This window comes from Ranitomeya variabilis, chromosome 1 (assembly GCF_051348905.1).
Source record: "Ranitomeya variabilis isolate aRanVar5 chromosome 1, aRanVar5.hap1, whole genome shotgun sequence".
Lineage (NCBI taxonomy): Eukaryota > Metazoa > Chordata > Amphibia > Anura > Dendrobatidae > Ranitomeya > Ranitomeya variabilis.
Genome location: NC_135232.1, coordinates 21,053,194 through 21,070,922, shown reverse-complemented (window position 1 = coordinate 21,070,922; position 17,729 = coordinate 21,053,194). Strand labels below are relative to the sequence as shown.

General features: G+C 48.6%; 1 protein-coding gene across 3 annotated transcripts in view; it reads left to right on the top strand.

The window, feature by feature from the left end:
- Positions 1 to 17,729, top strand: part of DNAI1 (dynein axonemal intermediate chain 1) — a 131,586-nt gene that overhangs the window by 61,717 nt on the left and 52,140 nt on the right. For all 3 annotated transcript variants that reach the window (XM_077281325.1, XM_077281326.1, XM_077281327.1), the window contains exon 20: positions 12,618 to 12,803. In XM_077281325.1, the coding sequence (XP_077137440.1) occupies positions 12,618 to 12,803 (186 nt within the window). The remainder of the gene's footprint in view (positions 1 to 12,617; positions 12,804 to 17,729) is intronic.

The following is a 17,729-nucleotide window of genomic DNA, read 5'->3' as shown; positions in this document are numbered from 1 at the left end:
GGTTTACAGATGTTTTAGGTATGGTACGCTGGAGGATGGTACTACCTGTTAGAGGAGGTGCTCAAAGCTGGATGTGACAGTGTGTTGAGAGTCCTTGCTGGGAGAATACTGAATGGGGGCATTGTGGGAACCCCAGGATCTCAGTCTACGGCTTTGGAGTGATTTCTGTGTAAAAGCTTTGGTTATCGTTATACCTGTTATCATTATACCTGTAATGGGGGCTTTGGTTGACCCTATTTTGAAGGGGGTGGGAGCTGGATGTGGTCACGACCCTCTCTCAGTGCTGAATGTGGCTCGCGACCCTCTCTCTAAGCTGAATGTGGCTCGCGACCCTCTCTCTAAGCTGAATGTGGCTCTCAAGGTCAGAAAGGTTGGGGACCACTGAGCTAGACCATGATGAATGGTCGCCATGGATGTGATGATATGTAGAGCTAAGTCATCATTAGTGGTCTCCATGAATGTGATGACATGTAGAGCTAGGCCATGATCAATGGTCTACATGAATGTGATTACAATTTATATCTAGGCCATAATCATTGGTCGCCATGGATGTGATGACATGTAGAGCAAAGCCATGATAAATAGTGTCAATGAATGTGATGACAGTGTGGAGCTAGATCATGATCAATGGTCTCCATGGATGTGATGACAATATAGAGCTAGGCCATGATCAATTGCCTCCATAAATGTGATGACCTGTAGAGGTAGGCCATGAAAAATGATCTCCATGAATGTGATGACATGTGGATCTAGGCCATGATCTACCCTCATGGTTGCCACGAATGTTGGATAGTTCTGTGGTGAAGACTCGGCGAGTAACAGATATGTGAGTCAGTACTTTAGGTATCACCTTAGGTATCCCGTTAGGTATCACCAGTTCACAATACCAAATCAGGAGACCGAATAGTAGTTAATGATGCAAAAGTTCAGGACAGGCAGCGGACACGAGACTTAACCCCTTAGTGACCGGGCCAAATTTAAAAAAAAAATCTGACCAGTGTCCCTTTATCTGGAATTTCAACAAATTCCAGTGATTTTGAGATTGTTTTTCGTGGCCCATTATAATTTATGACAATGGTAAATTTAGGTCGATATGTTTTGTGTTTATTTATTAAAAAAAAATCAGAAATTTGAAAACAAATATAAAACAAATAGCAATTTTGAAACTTTGAATGATTCTCCCTTTATTCCAGATCGTCGTACCACAGAAAGACATTGATACATAACATTTCCCACATGTCGGCTTTACATCAGCACCATTTGTAAAATGTTCTTTTATTTTGTTAGTCTTTTGGGGTCCTATTTATTGGAAAACCTCTAAGCGTGATACCATTTTTAAAACGGCGCCCCCCTACATATTGAACACTGCTGTCAGGTAGTCTATTAACCCTTCAGGTGCTGTTCAGGAATGAATGCAAAGTGACATAACAGCAATGAAAAAGTGTATTTTTACCACCTAAATACTTCTAACTTCTGAACAAGTTGCTATAGCCCACGACTCTAGGGCCACTATTTGGTCGAGAATTGCCATGGCGAACATCAGGACCACACAATCATGATCTCAGGATGGTGATAAAGAGGAATCCCCACACTCTGGTAACCATTTATATGATGTAGTCACTATTGACAGCTGCATCTAAGGGGTTAAAAAAATATGGACAGTGGAAACACTAATCGTGGCTGATGCAGCAAATTGTAAGCTCTAGTGTGCCGCCGACAGCTGCTGGATTGTCACCTGTATGGGGATGATATCCTCTTATATATCAGGTCAGTAAAAAGACGTATTGGTGGTTATTAAGGGGTTAAGTATGGGAACAAGACAGGTCTTTACCAGGATGACCGGAAGACCAGGACCAGTGAAAGCCTAGGTGAGCTAGTGCTTGGGCTTTGGATTGTGTGAACTAGGTATCTTAAATAGTGGATCTTGATGACCTCATCATTGATCCAGGAGACCATACATCCTGAGAACAGAGATGGTGGACGATAGACCTGATGGGAGCAAGTGAGTCAAGGTGGACACTGGAGAGCACAGGAAAGTCCGAGCTCAGTGTGCAGAGAAGTACTGAATGCATCACCTAGAAGACATAGCTTCCTGTCAGCAGTAGCAGCGTGAGTGGTGAGCGTCACAGATCCATAGATAAATCAAGGTTGAGAATAGTCATGGAATTTTCAATTCGGTCATGAGTCATGGTGACAGAATGTATACTGATTAGTCATGATCTATGGGGACTCGTCAAGTTATGGAGAGCACAGGAGGTAAAAGCACAGCTGAGAAATGGTTGATGGCTGGTATGAAAGTTTCAAAAGTAAAGCTAGGTCATGATCGATGGGCGATATAAAAGTCATTGTGATATAGAGCTGGAAGAAGTATGGAAGTCATGAACTTGATGGTTACTGGTATCTCTCCAACTTCAGTGGTGGGAATGTCAGCCATGAAATTTAGAGCTAGGTCACGATCCATCAACACTGGTGACTCTCATACTTCAGTGGTGGAAAATTCAGCCATGAAATGTAGAGCTAGGTCACGATCCATCAGCACTGATGTCTCTCATACTTCAGTGGTGGGAAATTCAGCCATGAAATGTAGAGCTAGGTCACGATCCATCAACACTGGTGTCTCTCATACTTCAGTGGTGGGGAAAGTTGGCCATGAAATGTAGAGCTAGGTCACGATCCATCAACACTGGTGACTCTCATACTTCAGTGGTGGGAAATTCAGCCATGAAATGTAGAGCTAGGTCACTATCCATCAACACTGGTGTCTCTCATACTTCAGTGGTGGGAAAGTTGGCCATGAAATGTAGAGCTAGGTCACGATCCATCAACCCTGGTGACTCTCATACTTCAGTGGTGGGAAATTCAGCCATGAAATGTAGAGCTAGGTCACTATCCATCAACACTGGTGTCTCTCATACTTCAGTGGTGGGAAAGTTGGCCATGAAATGTAGAGCTAGGTCACGATCCATCAACCCTGGTGACTCTCATACTTCAGTGGTGGGAAATTCAGCCATGAAATGTAGAGCTAGGTCACGATCCATCAACACTGGTGTCTCTCATACTTCAGTGGTGGGAAAGTCGGCCATGAAATGTAGAGGTAGGTCACAATCCATCAACACTGGTGACTCTCATACTTCAGTGATTTGGAAATTCAGCCATGAAATGTAGAGCTAGGTCACGATCCATCAACACTGGTGTCTCATACTTCAGTGGTGGGAAAGTCGGCCATGGAATGTAGAGCTAGGTCGTGATCCATCAACACTGGTGTCTCTCATACTTCAGTGGTGGGAAAGTCAGCCATGAAATGTAGAGCTAGGTCATGATCCATCAACACTCGTGTCTCTCATACATCAGTGATGGGAAAGTCGGCCATGAAATGTTGAGCTACTGTAGTTTTATGGATACTGGTGTATCTCATACTTCAGTGTTGGGTATGTCAGCCATGAAATGTAGAGTCAGGTCATTCATGGATACTAGTATCTCATACTTAAGCGTTGGGTATGTCGGCCATGAAATGTAACACCAGGTCATGACCATGGATACTTGTGTCTTATACTTCAGTGTTAGCTCTCTGAGCTAGATCACAATCGATGATCACTGGGATTGTCATGGAAAGTACAGATGGTGAAGGTCCATCGTGGGTACTGTAGAGCTAGGCTTGTAGTCTATGGTTTGTATTTAAGTTTTGCAGTGTAAATCTAGGTTAGTATGAAAGTGACGGATGTCATATGTGATCAATATATGAAGTAGAGCTCAGTGATGTCTATTGACTATTTGTGATGATGCGTCACCATATACATGTCCTCTTCTCATTTCATCATCAGGTTGGAGGACCTTTTCTAGATTTATGTTTTTATACCACTCCAACAAAACCTCCATCCCAGAGGTGATTTTTTTTTTTTTTGAACATGAAATGCTTGTCTATCGCTACAGCTCCACCATTCTCATGAGATTGACCTTTTTCTGATGAAGAAGCACAACCAAGTGGAAAACGAACTGGGAATGTTGAAAGATCTCCTTGTATTGATCCTAGTCACCTCCCCGAGCCGACCCTTCGTCACGATCAGTAAATGTTGTGTATGAACCATTCGCCGATCCTAGAGATTCCAGGGAGATAATCCGAGGATTGTTTCCCTGGAATAGCTCCGCTGATTATGGCAGTCCCAGGGTTGATGCAGCGAGAACTCATTATGGGAGATGACGAGACACACTCTTAACCTGAGATAATTAGTTCTTTCCAGGCTGCATCTCCGGCATCAATCACAAACAAGAATTCAGGTTACTGCACGCTGTGCTGACTCCATCTGATAATGCGATGAGTAGCTATAACTGACATTACTCATTAACTTGCCATCAATGGGATCTGATGAATGCGATTATAGTGTTCTACAGTTTGGACTAGAGGGTTGAGGCCTTCAAACAATTAGGTAATTTGTCCTTTAAGATGAAACCTTAATTTAATTTAGGGGGAAAGTTTTCTTATGGAGGAACCCGGGCCTGGGTAGGACGGGCAAGCTTAGGCCATAAGTCGTGGACCCTCAATAATGTTAAGAATAATCCAGCCCATGCCCCTTTGTTGCCGCAGAGCATCGAGCAATGAAGTGAGCGGAGACCACCAGTGATCAGTAGGATCACTGGTGATCTCAGCGGTATTATGTGGGATCTATACATTCACCATATAACAGTATTACAGCAGGTACGGAAAGTCAGACCCCTTTACATTTTTCACTCTTTGTTTCATTGCAGCCATTTGGTAAATTCAAAAAAGTTCATTTTTCCTCATTAATGTACACTCTGCACCCCATCTTGACTGAAAAAAAAACAGAAATGTAGAAATTTTTGCAAATGTATTAAAAAAGAAAACCTGAAATATCACATGGTCATAAGTCTTCAGCCCCTTTGCTCAGTATTGAGTAGAAGCACCTTTTGCGCTAGTACAGCCATGAGTCTTCTTGGGAATGATGCAACAAGTTGTCCCCCCTGGATTTTGGGATCCTCGGCCATTCTTCCTTGCAGATCCTCTCCAGTTCCGTCCGGTTGGATGGTGAACGTTGGTGGACGCCATTTTCAGGTCTCCAGAGATGCTCCATTGGGTTTAGGTCAGGGCTCTGGCTGAGCCAGTCAAGAATGGTCACAGAGTTGTTCTGAAGCCGCTCCTTTGTTATTTTAGCTGTGTGCTTAGGGTCATTGTCTTGTTGGAAGGTGAACCTTCGGCCAAGTCTGAGGTCCAGAGCACTCTGGAAGAGGTTTTCATCCAGGATATCTCTGTACTTGGCCGCATTCATGTTTCCTTCAATGACAACCAGTCGTCCTGTTCCTGCAGCTGAAAAACATCCCATAGCATGATGCCACGACCATGTTTCACTGTGGGGATTGTATTGGGCAGGTGATGAGCAGTGCCTGGTTTTCTCCATACATACCGCTTAGAATTATCACTAAAAAGGTCAATCTTCATCTCATCAGACCAGAGAATCTTATTTCTCATAGTCTGGGAGTCCTTCATGTGTTTAGCAAACGCTATGCGGCTTCCATATGTCTTGCACTGAGGAGAGGCTTCCGTCGGGCCGCTCTGCCATAAAGGCCCGACTAGTGGAGGGCTGCAGTGATAGTTGACTTTGTGGAACTTTCTCCCATCTCCCTACTGCATCTCTGGAGCTCAACCACAGTGGTCTTGGGGTTCTTCTTTACCTCTCTCACCAAGGCTCTTCTCCCACGGTTGCTCAGTTTGGCTGGACGGCCAGGTCTAGGTCTTCTGGTGGTCCCAAACTTCTTGGATTTAAGGATTGAGGAGGCCACTGTGCTCTTAGGAACCTTGAGTACTGCAGAAATTCTGTTGTAACCTTGGCCAGATCTGTGCCTTGCCACAATTCTGTCTCAGCTCCTTGGCCAGTTCCTTTGACCTCATGATTCTCATTTGGTCTGACATGCACTGTGAGCTGTGAGGTCTTATATAGACAGGTGTGCGCCTTTCCAAACCAAGTCCTATCAGATTAATTACACACAGCTGGACTCCAATGAAGGAGTAGATCCATCTCAAGGAGGATCACAAGGACATGGACAGCATGTGGCTTAAATATCAGTGTGTGAGCAAAGGGCCTGAATACTTTCCGTACCCACTGTAGCTGTAGCAGTATTATTTGGACTCTATACATTCGCCATATTGCAGTATTACAAGGATGCTATCTCTTGTTCTTTGTACAATATTAAGTTCATTTTATGATAATAATACTATAGAGCTGTGAGTGTGGTGTGGCGGTATTATGTGTTATATTTCTGTATGGCGCTGTCATGTGGCCTCTGTGCGGCTCCATAATCCTGTTGCTCCACCACCTGCCGCCTTGTACTCCGGGGTCACAGTCGGAACCTTAACACAATTTGCATGTGACTGATCACACGCAGGAGCCATTGTATGGGGCAGATTTGCTTAATGGAAATTTGTGTTCCCATTATTACTTCTGTGCATGGCAGGAAGTGCGAAACCATAGAAGGATGATGGGGGTAGAGGAGGTGACGGGCAACCTGTACAGGGACAATGGGAGTAGAGGAGGAGACTGGCAGCCTGTACAGGGATGATGAAGGTAGAGGAGGTGATGGGCAGCCTGTATTGGGATGATGTGGGTAGAGGAGGAGACGGGCAGCCTGTACAGGGACAATGGGAGTAGAGGAGGAGACTGGCAGCCTGTACAGGGATGATGAAGGTAGAGGAGGTGATGGGCAGCCTGTATTGGGATGATGTGGGTAGAGGAGGAGACGGGCAGCCTGTACAGGGATGATGAAGGTAGAGGAGGTGATGGGCAGCCTGTATTGGGATGATGTGGGTAGAGGAGGAGACGGGCAGCCTGTAGAAGGATGATGGGGTTAGAGGAGGAGATGGGCAGCCTGTATTGGGATGATGGCTTAGAGGAGGAGACAGGCAGCCTGTATAGGGATGATGGGGTAGAGGAGGAGACGAGCAGCCTGTATTGGGATGATGTGGGTAGAGGAGGTGATGAGCAGCCTGCACAAGGATGATGGGGTTAGAGGAGGAGACGGGCAGCCTGTATTGGGATGATGGCTTAGAGGAGGAGACAGGCAGCCTGTATTGGGATGATGGGGTAGAGGAGGAGACGGGCAGCCTGTATTGGTATGATGGGGGTAGAGGAGGAGACGGGCAGCCTGTACAGGGATGATGGGGGTAGAGGAGGAGACGTGCAGCCTGTACAGGGATGATGGGAGTAGAGGAGATGGGCAGCCTGTATTGGGATGATGGCTTAGAGGAGGAGATGGGCAGCCTATAAAGGGATGATGGGGGTAGAGGAGGAGACGGGCAGCCTGCTGTATAGTGATGAAGGGGGTAGAAGAGGAGACGGGCAGCCTGTACAGGGATGATGGGGGTAGAGGAGGAGACGGGCAGCCTGTATTGGGATGATGGCTTAGAGGAGGAGACAGGCAGCCTGTATTGGGATGATGGGGTAGAGGAGGAGACGGGCAGCCTGTATTGGTATGATGGGGGTAGAGGAGGAGACGGGCAGCCTGTACAGGGATGATGGGGGTAGAGGAGGAGACGTGCAGCCTGTACAGGGATGATGGGAGTAGAGGAGATAGGCAGCCTGTATTGGGATGATGGCTTAGAGGAGGAGACGGGCAGCCTGTATTGGGATGATGGGGGTAGAGGAGGTGATGGGCAGCCTGTACAGGGACAATGGGAGTAGAGGAGGAGACTGGCAGCCTGTACAGGGATGATGAAGGTAGAGGAGGTGATGGGCAGCCTGTATTGGGATGATGTGGGTAGAGGAGGTGATGGGCAGCCTGTACAGGGACAATGGGAGTAGAGGAGGAGACTGGCAGCCTGTACAGGGATGATGAAGGTAGAGGAGGTGATGGGCAGCCTGTATTGGGATGATGTGGGTAGAGGAGGTGATGGGCAGCCTGTACAGGGACAATGGGAGTAGAGGAGGAGACTGGCAGCCTGTACAGGGATGATGAAGGTAGAGGAGGTGATGGGCAGCCTGTATTGGGATGATGTGGATAGAGGAGGAGACGGGCAGCCTGTAGAAGGATGATGGGGTTAGAGGAGGAGATGGGCAGCCTGCACAAGGATGATGGGGGTAGAGGAGGAGACGGGCAGCCTGTATTGGGATGATGTGGGTAGAGGAGGTGATGAGCAGCCTGCACAAGGATGATGGGGTTAGAGGAGGAGACGGGCAGCCTGTATTGGGATGATGGCTTAGAGGAGGAGACAGGCAGCCTGTATTGGGATGATGGGGTAGAGGAGGAGACGGCAGCCTGTATTGGTATGATGGGGGTAGAGGAGGAGACGGGCAGCCTGTACAGGGATGATGGGGGTAGACGAGGAGACGTGCAGCCTGTACAGGGATGATTGGAGTAGAGGAGATGGGCAGCCTGTATTGGGATGATGGCTTAGAGGAGGAGACGGGCAGCCTATAAAGGGATGATGGGGGTAGAGGAGGAGACGGGCAGCCTGCTGTATAGTGATGAAGGGGGTAGGAGAGGAGACGGGCAGCCTGTACAGGGATGATGGGGGTACAGGAGGAGACGGTCAGCCTGTACAGGGATGATGGGAGTAGAGGAGATGGGCAGCCTGTATTGGGATGATGGCTTAGAGGAGGAGACGGGCAGCCTGTATTGGGATGATGGGGGTAGAGGAGGAGATGGGCAGCCTGTATTGGGATGATGGGGGTAGAGGAGGAGACGGACAGCCTGTACAGGGATGATAGGAGTAGAGGAGACGGGCAGCCTGTACAGGGATGATGGGGGTAGAGGAGGAGACGGGCAGCCTGTACAGGGAGGATAGGAGTAGAGGAGGAGACGGGCAGCCTGTATAGGGATGATGGGGGTAGAGGAGGAGACGGGCAGCCTGTACAGTGATGATGGGGATAGAGGAGGAGACAGGCAGCCTGTACAGGGGTGATGGGGGAAGAGGAGGAGACGGGCAGCTTGTATAGGGATGATGGGTTAGATGAGGAGGCGAGCAGCCTGTATAGGAATGATGGTGGTAGAGGAGGAGACGGGCAGCCTGGACAGGGATGATGGGGGTAGAGGAGGAGACGGGCAGTCTGTACAGTGATGATGGGGGGTAAAGGAGCAGATGGGCAGCCTGTACAGGGATGATGAGGGTAGAGGAGGAGACGGGCAGCCTGTACATGTATGATGGGGATAGAGGAGGAGACGGACAGCCTGTACAGGGATGATGAGGTTAGAGGAGCAGATGGGCAGCCTGTACAGGTATGATGGGGGTAGAGGAGGAGACGGGCAGCCTGCACATCACTGATCATACATAGTGGCAGCTGCTGTTACCATGTGGCCCGTGTGTATAGTACATAGAGGGTCGCGGACCACCAGTAACAGACCACTATCAGGAGCCTTTTTTCCCTCCCGGTCCCGCACACCTCTCAGGACCACTCTCCCCAGATTGTGTTGTATCTTCTGTGTCCTGTCCTGTTTCAGGACTTGGTGTTGTTGGCGTTTGCTGCGTCCCCGGGACGAGCGGATCCATTATTCAGCAGTGGTCGTCGGTGGAGCGTGCAGATTGAGGCGCAGTCTGGCGTGAAATATTCCATGTGCTGCTTTTCTTTCCTCTTCGCGTCGTCCTCGATGATCAGCGCTGCCGGCTCTGGGAGTTGTATGAGGCCCGATCCACTGTGTGGGTTATGGGGGATGCGGGCACATTGAGACATGGCTCTGGAGATGCAGATTGTATGTGCTCAGCTGTAAATCAGGCTGGGGCTACATGTGACATTTCATGAGGTCCTGGAGGAGGACAGAGGGGGCCTGGAGGACAGTGGGGGCCTTTAGGAGGACAGAGGGGGCCTGGAGGAGGACAGAGGGGGCCTGGAGGAGGACAGAGGGGGCCTGCAGGAGGACAGAGAGTGCCTGGAGGAGGACAGAGGGGGCCTGGAGGAGGACAGAGAGTCTCTGGAGGAGGGCAGAGGGGACCTGGAGCAGGATGGAGAGGGCCTGGAGGAGGGCAGAGGGGGCCTGGAGGAGGACGGAGAGTGCCTGGAGGACAGAAGGGGCCTGGAGGAGGACAGAAGGGGCCTGGAGGAGGACAGAAGGTGCCTGGGGGAGGACAGAGGGGGCCTGGAGGAGGACATAGGTGGCCTGGAAGAGGGCAGAGGGGGCCTGGAGGAGGACAGAGGGGGGTTCTGGAGGTGGACAGAGATGTCTTGGAGAGGGAAAGAGGGGGAGCTTTTTTTGAGGACAGGGGGCCGTGAGGAGGACAGAGGGACTCTGGACATGACAAAGGTGTTCTGGAGAAAAAAGAGATCTGGAGGGGGGACAAAAGTTTGCGGGTAATTATTACAGACAGGATCTGACCCCCTTGGACTCTGGGTAGTGATTATGGGGTGTGACCCCTCGGACTCTGGGTAATGATTATAGGGTGTGACCCCCTCGGACTCTGGGTAGTGATTATGGGGTGTGACCCCTCGGACTCTGGGTAATGATTATAGGGTGTGACCCCCTCGGACTCTGGGTAGTGATTATGGGGTGTGACCCCTCGGACTCTGGGTAATGATTATAGGGTGTGACCCCTCGGACTCTGGGTAATGATTATAGGGTGTGACCCCTCGGCTCTGGGTAATGATCACAGGGTGTGACCCCCTTGGACTCTGGGTAGTGATTATGGGGTGTGACCCCTCGGACTCTGGGTAGTGATTATAGGGTGTGACCCCTCGGACTCTGGGTAGTGATTATGGGATGTGACCCCTCGGACTCTGGGTAATGATTATAGGGTGTGACCCCTCGGACTCTGGGTAGTGATTATAGGGTGTGACCCCTCGGACTCTGGGTAATTATTATGGGGTGTGACTCCTCGGACTGTAGTGAGTGATTTCGTGAACGGCTTGGCTTATCCCCGGGGTGTGACGTGCTGTGGTACCAGTGCGAGGAGCGCGCCACGTCCTGCAGACGTTGGTACCGGTGCGGGGAGCGCTCCACGTCCTGCAGACTTTGGTACCAATGCGGGGAGTGCGCCACGTCCTGCAGACCCTGGTACCAGTGGGTGGAGTGCACCACGTCCTGCCGACCCTGGCACCAGTGTGGGGAGCGCGCCACGTCCTGCAGACGTCGGTACCGATGCGGGGAGCGCGCCATGTCCTGCAGACGTGGGTACCAGTGCGGGGAGCGCGCCACGTCCTGCAGACGTCGGTACCAGTGCGGGGAGCGCTCCACGTCCTGCAGACTTTGGTACCAATGCGGGGAGTGCGCCACGTCCTGCCGACCCTGCAACCAGTGTGGGGAGCGCGCCACGTCCTGCCGACCCTGGCACCAGTGTGGGGAGCGCGCCACGTCCTGCAGACGTCGGTACCGATGCGGGGAGCGCACATTTTCTGCAGACCTTGGTACCAGTGCGGGCAGCATGCCACTTCCTGCAGACGTTCTGTCCGCTCGTGCAGACATCTTTTTAGAACACGACTGACATATGGTTCAGTGCATGAATTATACACGGCTCGGGGGGATCTAGTGCGGCCTGTGCATGATGTATCCGTGCCCACGTGACTGCCGCCACATAAAATGCAGGTCATGAATATTTAACTACACCCATCTGAAAGTGACAGGAGGGCAAACCCGTGTCACCCATTAACCCCTGCTGCTCCGGGGACTGGCGCCATTCAGCGAGGTAATAAGATCATCTGTCTCCTCAGTAAGTATCCGTCCTCCGATATATCCGGGAAAGATGGGTGAAGGTCCCGGTTACAGGACGCCCAGGTCAAGACTCTCGCCCGTCTCTTGGGATTCAGTTTTGTTTTTGTGGCGTCCTCCCGGGGACCCTCTATTCTGGGGTCTCGCTGCCCACAGCCATCATATAAATCCATAAATGGAGGAGTTGGTGGCGACCAGGCAGAAAATCCCAGATTATCATCCGCTGCCCTGATAATGTGGAAATAATGCAGATTATCTCCCAGCCCCCACCCATTAACTCTTTCATGTGCCTCCATCAGTTGAGTTGCCAGGAGCCACGTTCCCGTCGTTCTGCCCCACACGGACCGTTCTCTACCGATCCTCAGAGATGTAGACCACCAATCATCTGTGCCCTGGCCCAAGCTCAGACCCGTGCACACTTTGCGGATTTTGATGCGTTTCGGCAGCATTTTTTGGACACGCAGAATTGCATCAAATCCGCAGTGTAGTGCACAAGCAATGTACTGCAAGCATGGATACTTTCTATCACCCGGAGATACTTCACTATTCTACTGCTCTGCTGTTAGCTCTCAGGATCACAACCCTGCTGGGAAATTAAGATCAGGCTATGAAGGAAGTCACTTGGCAAATCTTACACTTTTCTTTCCATGTACTGGTGTCAAATTCTGTCGTGACAAAGGCTGTGTTCACACTGCATTTTGTTTTTCTGTGATTCCTGTAAAAAAAAAAAAACCTGCCCTGTAGCCGCAGTGTATGAACACAGCCTGATACTCCAGTCCTGCTGCCTAAATACAGGCGCTGGAGCATTATGGGCTCACTGAGTAGTGATTTGAGCATCATCATTGGTATAATTGTACTTGCAGCTTTGGATGTGACTAGAGTAGAACACAGACTGCAATGTATAAGATAATAAAGCAGTGGTCCTGGCTGAGTGATCTGTGATTCTAACGTCTAACGTCTTCCGTTATTCCCCCTAGATCCACGTGTTCGATCTGTCCATCAACAAGTATGAGGCGCTGTGTCAGCAGGCCGTGGTGGCCAAGAAGAAAACCAAACTGACTCACATTGAGTTTAATCCCATCTACCCGGTGATTATCGTCGGGGATGACCGCGGACACGTCATTTGCCTGAAGCTGTCTCCGAACCTGCGCAAAATGCCAAAGGTAAGAGATCTGGTTCTGGAGAGTCCTCCCATCTATGGAAACATCAGCTGCCTCCAAGAAGATTACCGGGACCTTAAATAATCGCTAATAATACAGTGTAATGTGTGGGCCTGACACCAGCAGACCTTTCATTATATACTGTTATTGTCGCTCAGTGCCTTGAAACAGTGGGCGCTAACCAGGTCCCTTGAACTAGGGGAGCCCTAGTCTATCCCTGTCCCTCAGATTACTTCTGAAGGTGGAGACGCCAGGGTCACATGCCTTGCTATGCTCCTACATCAACCTTTATTTGTCCCCTCCCCAACTCCGGTAGGTGGGAAGCCAAAAGTGTATAGGATTACACTAACCATACAAGCAAGGGAAGATGAACAGGGATAAATTAAAATGACAAAAATACACTCACAAACAACAAAGTGGAACACAGTGGAGGTATAAGAAGGTGAAACCAAATAGCAGAGGATGAGGATGTGCACACAAACAAAACTCCAAGCAACAATCTCCTGAGCAAATGTGCAATCGCCAACTCCGACCACAAACTACAACTCCAAACCAGGCAGTAAGTACTATCCCAACAACAAAGAAAAATTGTTCCAGCTTCTTCATAAAATTTGATACTTTAATCCAACATATTAAAATAGAAAAGGACACACTCCTGGGACAATGCCATAGCACATGTGAAGAGAGCTACGCGTTTCGACCTTGCGGTCTTTGTCACAGCTGATCTATTAGGTAGCCCCTCTGATATAAGAAGGACTACTACACCAATGGAAAGGTGAGAAAAAGTCACCTGACCCGAAGGTTCTATGCAATATAAAATATAAAATATTATTAAATTGCTATGTGTATACAATCGAAAAAATTCCATAAAATACAAAGAATCCATAAACAGACAGAAATAAACGAAAAAAAAAAAAAACAACATAAAAATATATATGAATATATACATCAAAGTACTGCTGTTATCCATGTCAATAGTTGTTATATACACCAAAATCCTGCTATTATCTATGTTAATAGTGAAACATGAGTTCACTTTTTTTATTAAGACCAAACGGAAATCTTGTGCCTAAATTGAAAATCGAAAAGGCTTCCCGTGTGAGCAGAGCCCTATGCATATCACCTCCTCGTGGAGATTTTTTTATTTTTTCAGTACCTGTTAGGCCGGAGACACACTGCTGCGAGATACGGCCGAGTCTCGCTGGTTAAAAGCAAGCTGTGGCACCTGCACTCCGGAGCGGAGCGTGCAGCTGCATAGCAATACATGGAGCTGCACGCTCCGCTCCGGAGTGCCGGTGCCACAGCTTGCTTTTAACCAGCGAGACTCGGCCGTATCTCGCAGCAGTGTGTCTCCGGCCTTACTCTCAGGGAGTCCGTATTGCGTGAGTGTACTTCGATGAACTGTCTGGCTACAGAGGAGATGGTACGACTGTTCTTAGTTGTGCATTTAATATCGTACAAATGTTCTGATATTCTGTTTTTTAGTTTTCTTAGTGTGCAGCCAATATATGATTTCTCACATGAGATACAATCTATTTTGTATACTATGAAGCGTGTATTGCAATTAATGAAAGTTTGAATTTTATATTTGTTTTCCATGTCACTCGTACCAAAAAATTTTGTGATATTTAAATGGTCACACATGGTGCAGTTGGTAACATTGCATTTATAGCACCCTATGCAACTCAACCAGGTGCTATTTAGTTGTTGAGAGGAAAAACAATTAGGGGATAATATATTGCCTAGCGTGGGTGCCCTTCTGGCTATAATATTGCAACCATTATTTAGTAACACAGCAAGAATAGGATCTTCAAATAAGATTGGAATAGCTCGATTAATGATAGTTTTGATTTCATTAAATTGCGGACTAAATTGTAAACAAACATATGGTTTATTAGAAATGTTTTTGATATTTTTATTTTTGTTTTTATTGTTGTTCTTGCTGTTTGACTCTGCATAAATGAGATCTGATTGATTTTTCAAATTGACCACATTTGTCGCTCTATTAAGCATCCACTTAGGGTGGATAGTAAGTACTATCACTGGCAATCCCTAGATGTGAGACCCAAGCATATATAGCAGAGGGAAGTGGCCAACGCTGAACAGCTGAGACAATCCAAGTAGGAAAGCTCCAGGAGCTTCAATTGGACAGATTAACCCCTGCACTGTCAGCAAGGAAAAAAACTGCCCTGGTAAATAAGATGTTGAAGCACCACTAGGGGGATCTCAGGGGCTTAGCACATACTTATAGTAACACAATGTGCAGAGTGTGCCCTGTAGTGATGGCTGCACACAGAATCTCATCATGTATCTCTGTATACAGGGAGCTCCCTCTTGTGGTGGCTGCAGACAGGATCTTATCATGTATCTCTGTATACAGGGAGCTCCCCCTAGTGGTGGCTGCAGACAGGATCTTATCATGTATCTCTGTATACAGGGAGCTCCCCCTAGTGGTGGCTGCAGACAGAATCTTATCATGTATCTCTGTATACAGGGAGCTCCCCCTAGTGGTGGCTGCAGACAGGATCTTATCATGTATCTCTGTATACAGGGAGCTCCCCCTAGTGGTGGCTGCAGACAGAATCTTATCATGTATCTCTGTATACAGGGAGCTCCCCCTAGTGGTGGCTGCAGACAGGATCTTATCATGTATCTCTGTATACAGGGAGCTCCCCCTAGTGCTGACTGCAGACAGGATCTTATCATGTATCTCTGTATACAGGGAGCTCCCCCTAGTGCTGACTGCAGACAGGATCTTATCATGTATCTCTGTATACAGGGAGCTCCCTCTAGTGGTGGCTTCAGACAGAATCTCATCATGTATCTCTGTATACCGGGAGCTCCCTCTAGTGGTGGCTGCAGACAGGAGCTTATCATGTATCTCTGTATACAGGGAGCTCCCCCTAGTGGTGACTGCAGACAGGATCTTATCATGTATCTCTGTATACAGGGAGCTCCCCCTAGTGGTGGCTTCAGACAGAATCTCATCATGTATCTCTGTATACAGCGAGCTCCCCCTAGTGGTGACTGCAGACAGAATCTCATCATGTATCTCTGTATACAGGGAGCTCCCCCTAGTGGTGGCTTCAGACAGAATCTCATCATGTATCTCTGTATACAGGGAGCTCCCCCTAGTGGTGGCTTCAGACAGAATCTCATCATGTATCTCTGTATACAGGGAGCTCCCCCTAGTGGTGGCTTCAGACAGAATCTCATCATGTATCTCTGTATACAGGGAGCTCCCCCTAGTGGTGGCTGCAGACAGAATCTTATCATATATCTCTGTATACAGGGAGCTCCCCCTAGTGGTTGCTGCAGACAGAATCTTATCATATAGCTCTGTATACAGGGAGATCCCCCTAGTTGTGACTGCAGACAGGATCTTATCATGTATCTCTGTATACAGGGAGCTCCCCCTAGTGGTGGCTGCAGACAGGACCTTATCATGAATCTCTGTATACAGGGAGCTCCCTCTAGTGGTGGCTGCAGACAGGATCTTATCATGTATCTCTGTATACAGGGAGCTCCCCCTAGTGGTGGCTGCAGACAGGACCTTATCATGTATCTCTGTATACAGGGAGCTCCCTCTAGTGGTGGCTGCAGACAGGATCTTATCATGTATCTCTGTATACAGGGAGCTCCCCCTAGTGGTGGCTGCAGACAGGACCTTATCATGTATCTCTGTATACAGGGAGCTCCCTCTAGTGGTGGCTGCAGACAGGATCTTATCATGTATCTCTGTATACAGGGAGCTCCCCCTAGTGGTGGCTGCAGACAGGATCTTATCATGTATCTCTGTATACAGGGAGCTCCCCCTAGTGATGACTGCAGACAGGATCTTATCATGTATCTCTGTATACAGGGAGCTCCCTCTAGTGGTGGCTGCAGACAGGATCTTATCATGTATCTCTGTATACAGGGAGCTCCCCCTAGTGGTGACTGCAGGCAGGATCTTATCATGTATCTCTGTATACAGGGAGCTCCCTCTAGTGGTGGCTGCAGACAGAATCTTATCATGTATCTCTGTATACAGGGAGCTCCCCCTAGTGGTGGCTGCAGACAGGACCTTATCATGTATCTCTGTATACAGGGAGCTCCCTCTAGTGGTGGCTGCAGACAGGATCTTATCATGTATCTCTGTATACAGGGAGCTCCCCCTAGTGGTGACTGCAGACAGTATCTTATCATGTATCTCTGTATACAGGGAGCTCCCCCTAGTGATGACTGCAGGCAGGATCTTATCATGTATCTCTGTATACAGGGAGCTCCCCCTAGTGATGACTGCAGACAGTATCTTATCATGTATCTCTGTATACAGGGAGCTCCCCCTAGTGATGACTGCAGACAGAATCTTATCATGTATCTCTGTATACAGGGAGCTCCCCCTAGTGGTGACTGCAGACAGGATCTTATCATGCATCTCTGTATACAGGGAGCTCCCCCTAGTGGTGACTGCAGACAGGATCTTATCATGTATCTCTGTATACAGGGAGCTCCCTCTAGTGGTGGCTGCAGACAGAATCTTATCATGTATCTCTGTATACAGGGAGCTCCCCCTAGTGGTGGCTGCAGACAGGATCTTATCATGTATCTATGTATACAGGGAGCTCCCCCTAGTGGTGACTGCAGACAGCATCTTATCATATATCTCTGTATACAGGGAGCTCCCCTAGTGGTGACTGCAGACAGAATCTTATCATGTATCTCTGTATACAGGGAGCTCCCCCTAGTGGTGACTGCAGACAGAATATTATCATGTATCTCTGTATACAGGGAGCTCCCCCTAGTGGTGGCTGCAGAAAGGATCTTATCATGTATCTCTGTATACAGGGAGCTCCCCCTAGTGGTGGCTGCAGACAGAATCTCATCATGTATCTCTGTATACAGGGAGCTCCCCCTAGTGGTGGCTGCAGGCAGGATCTTATCATG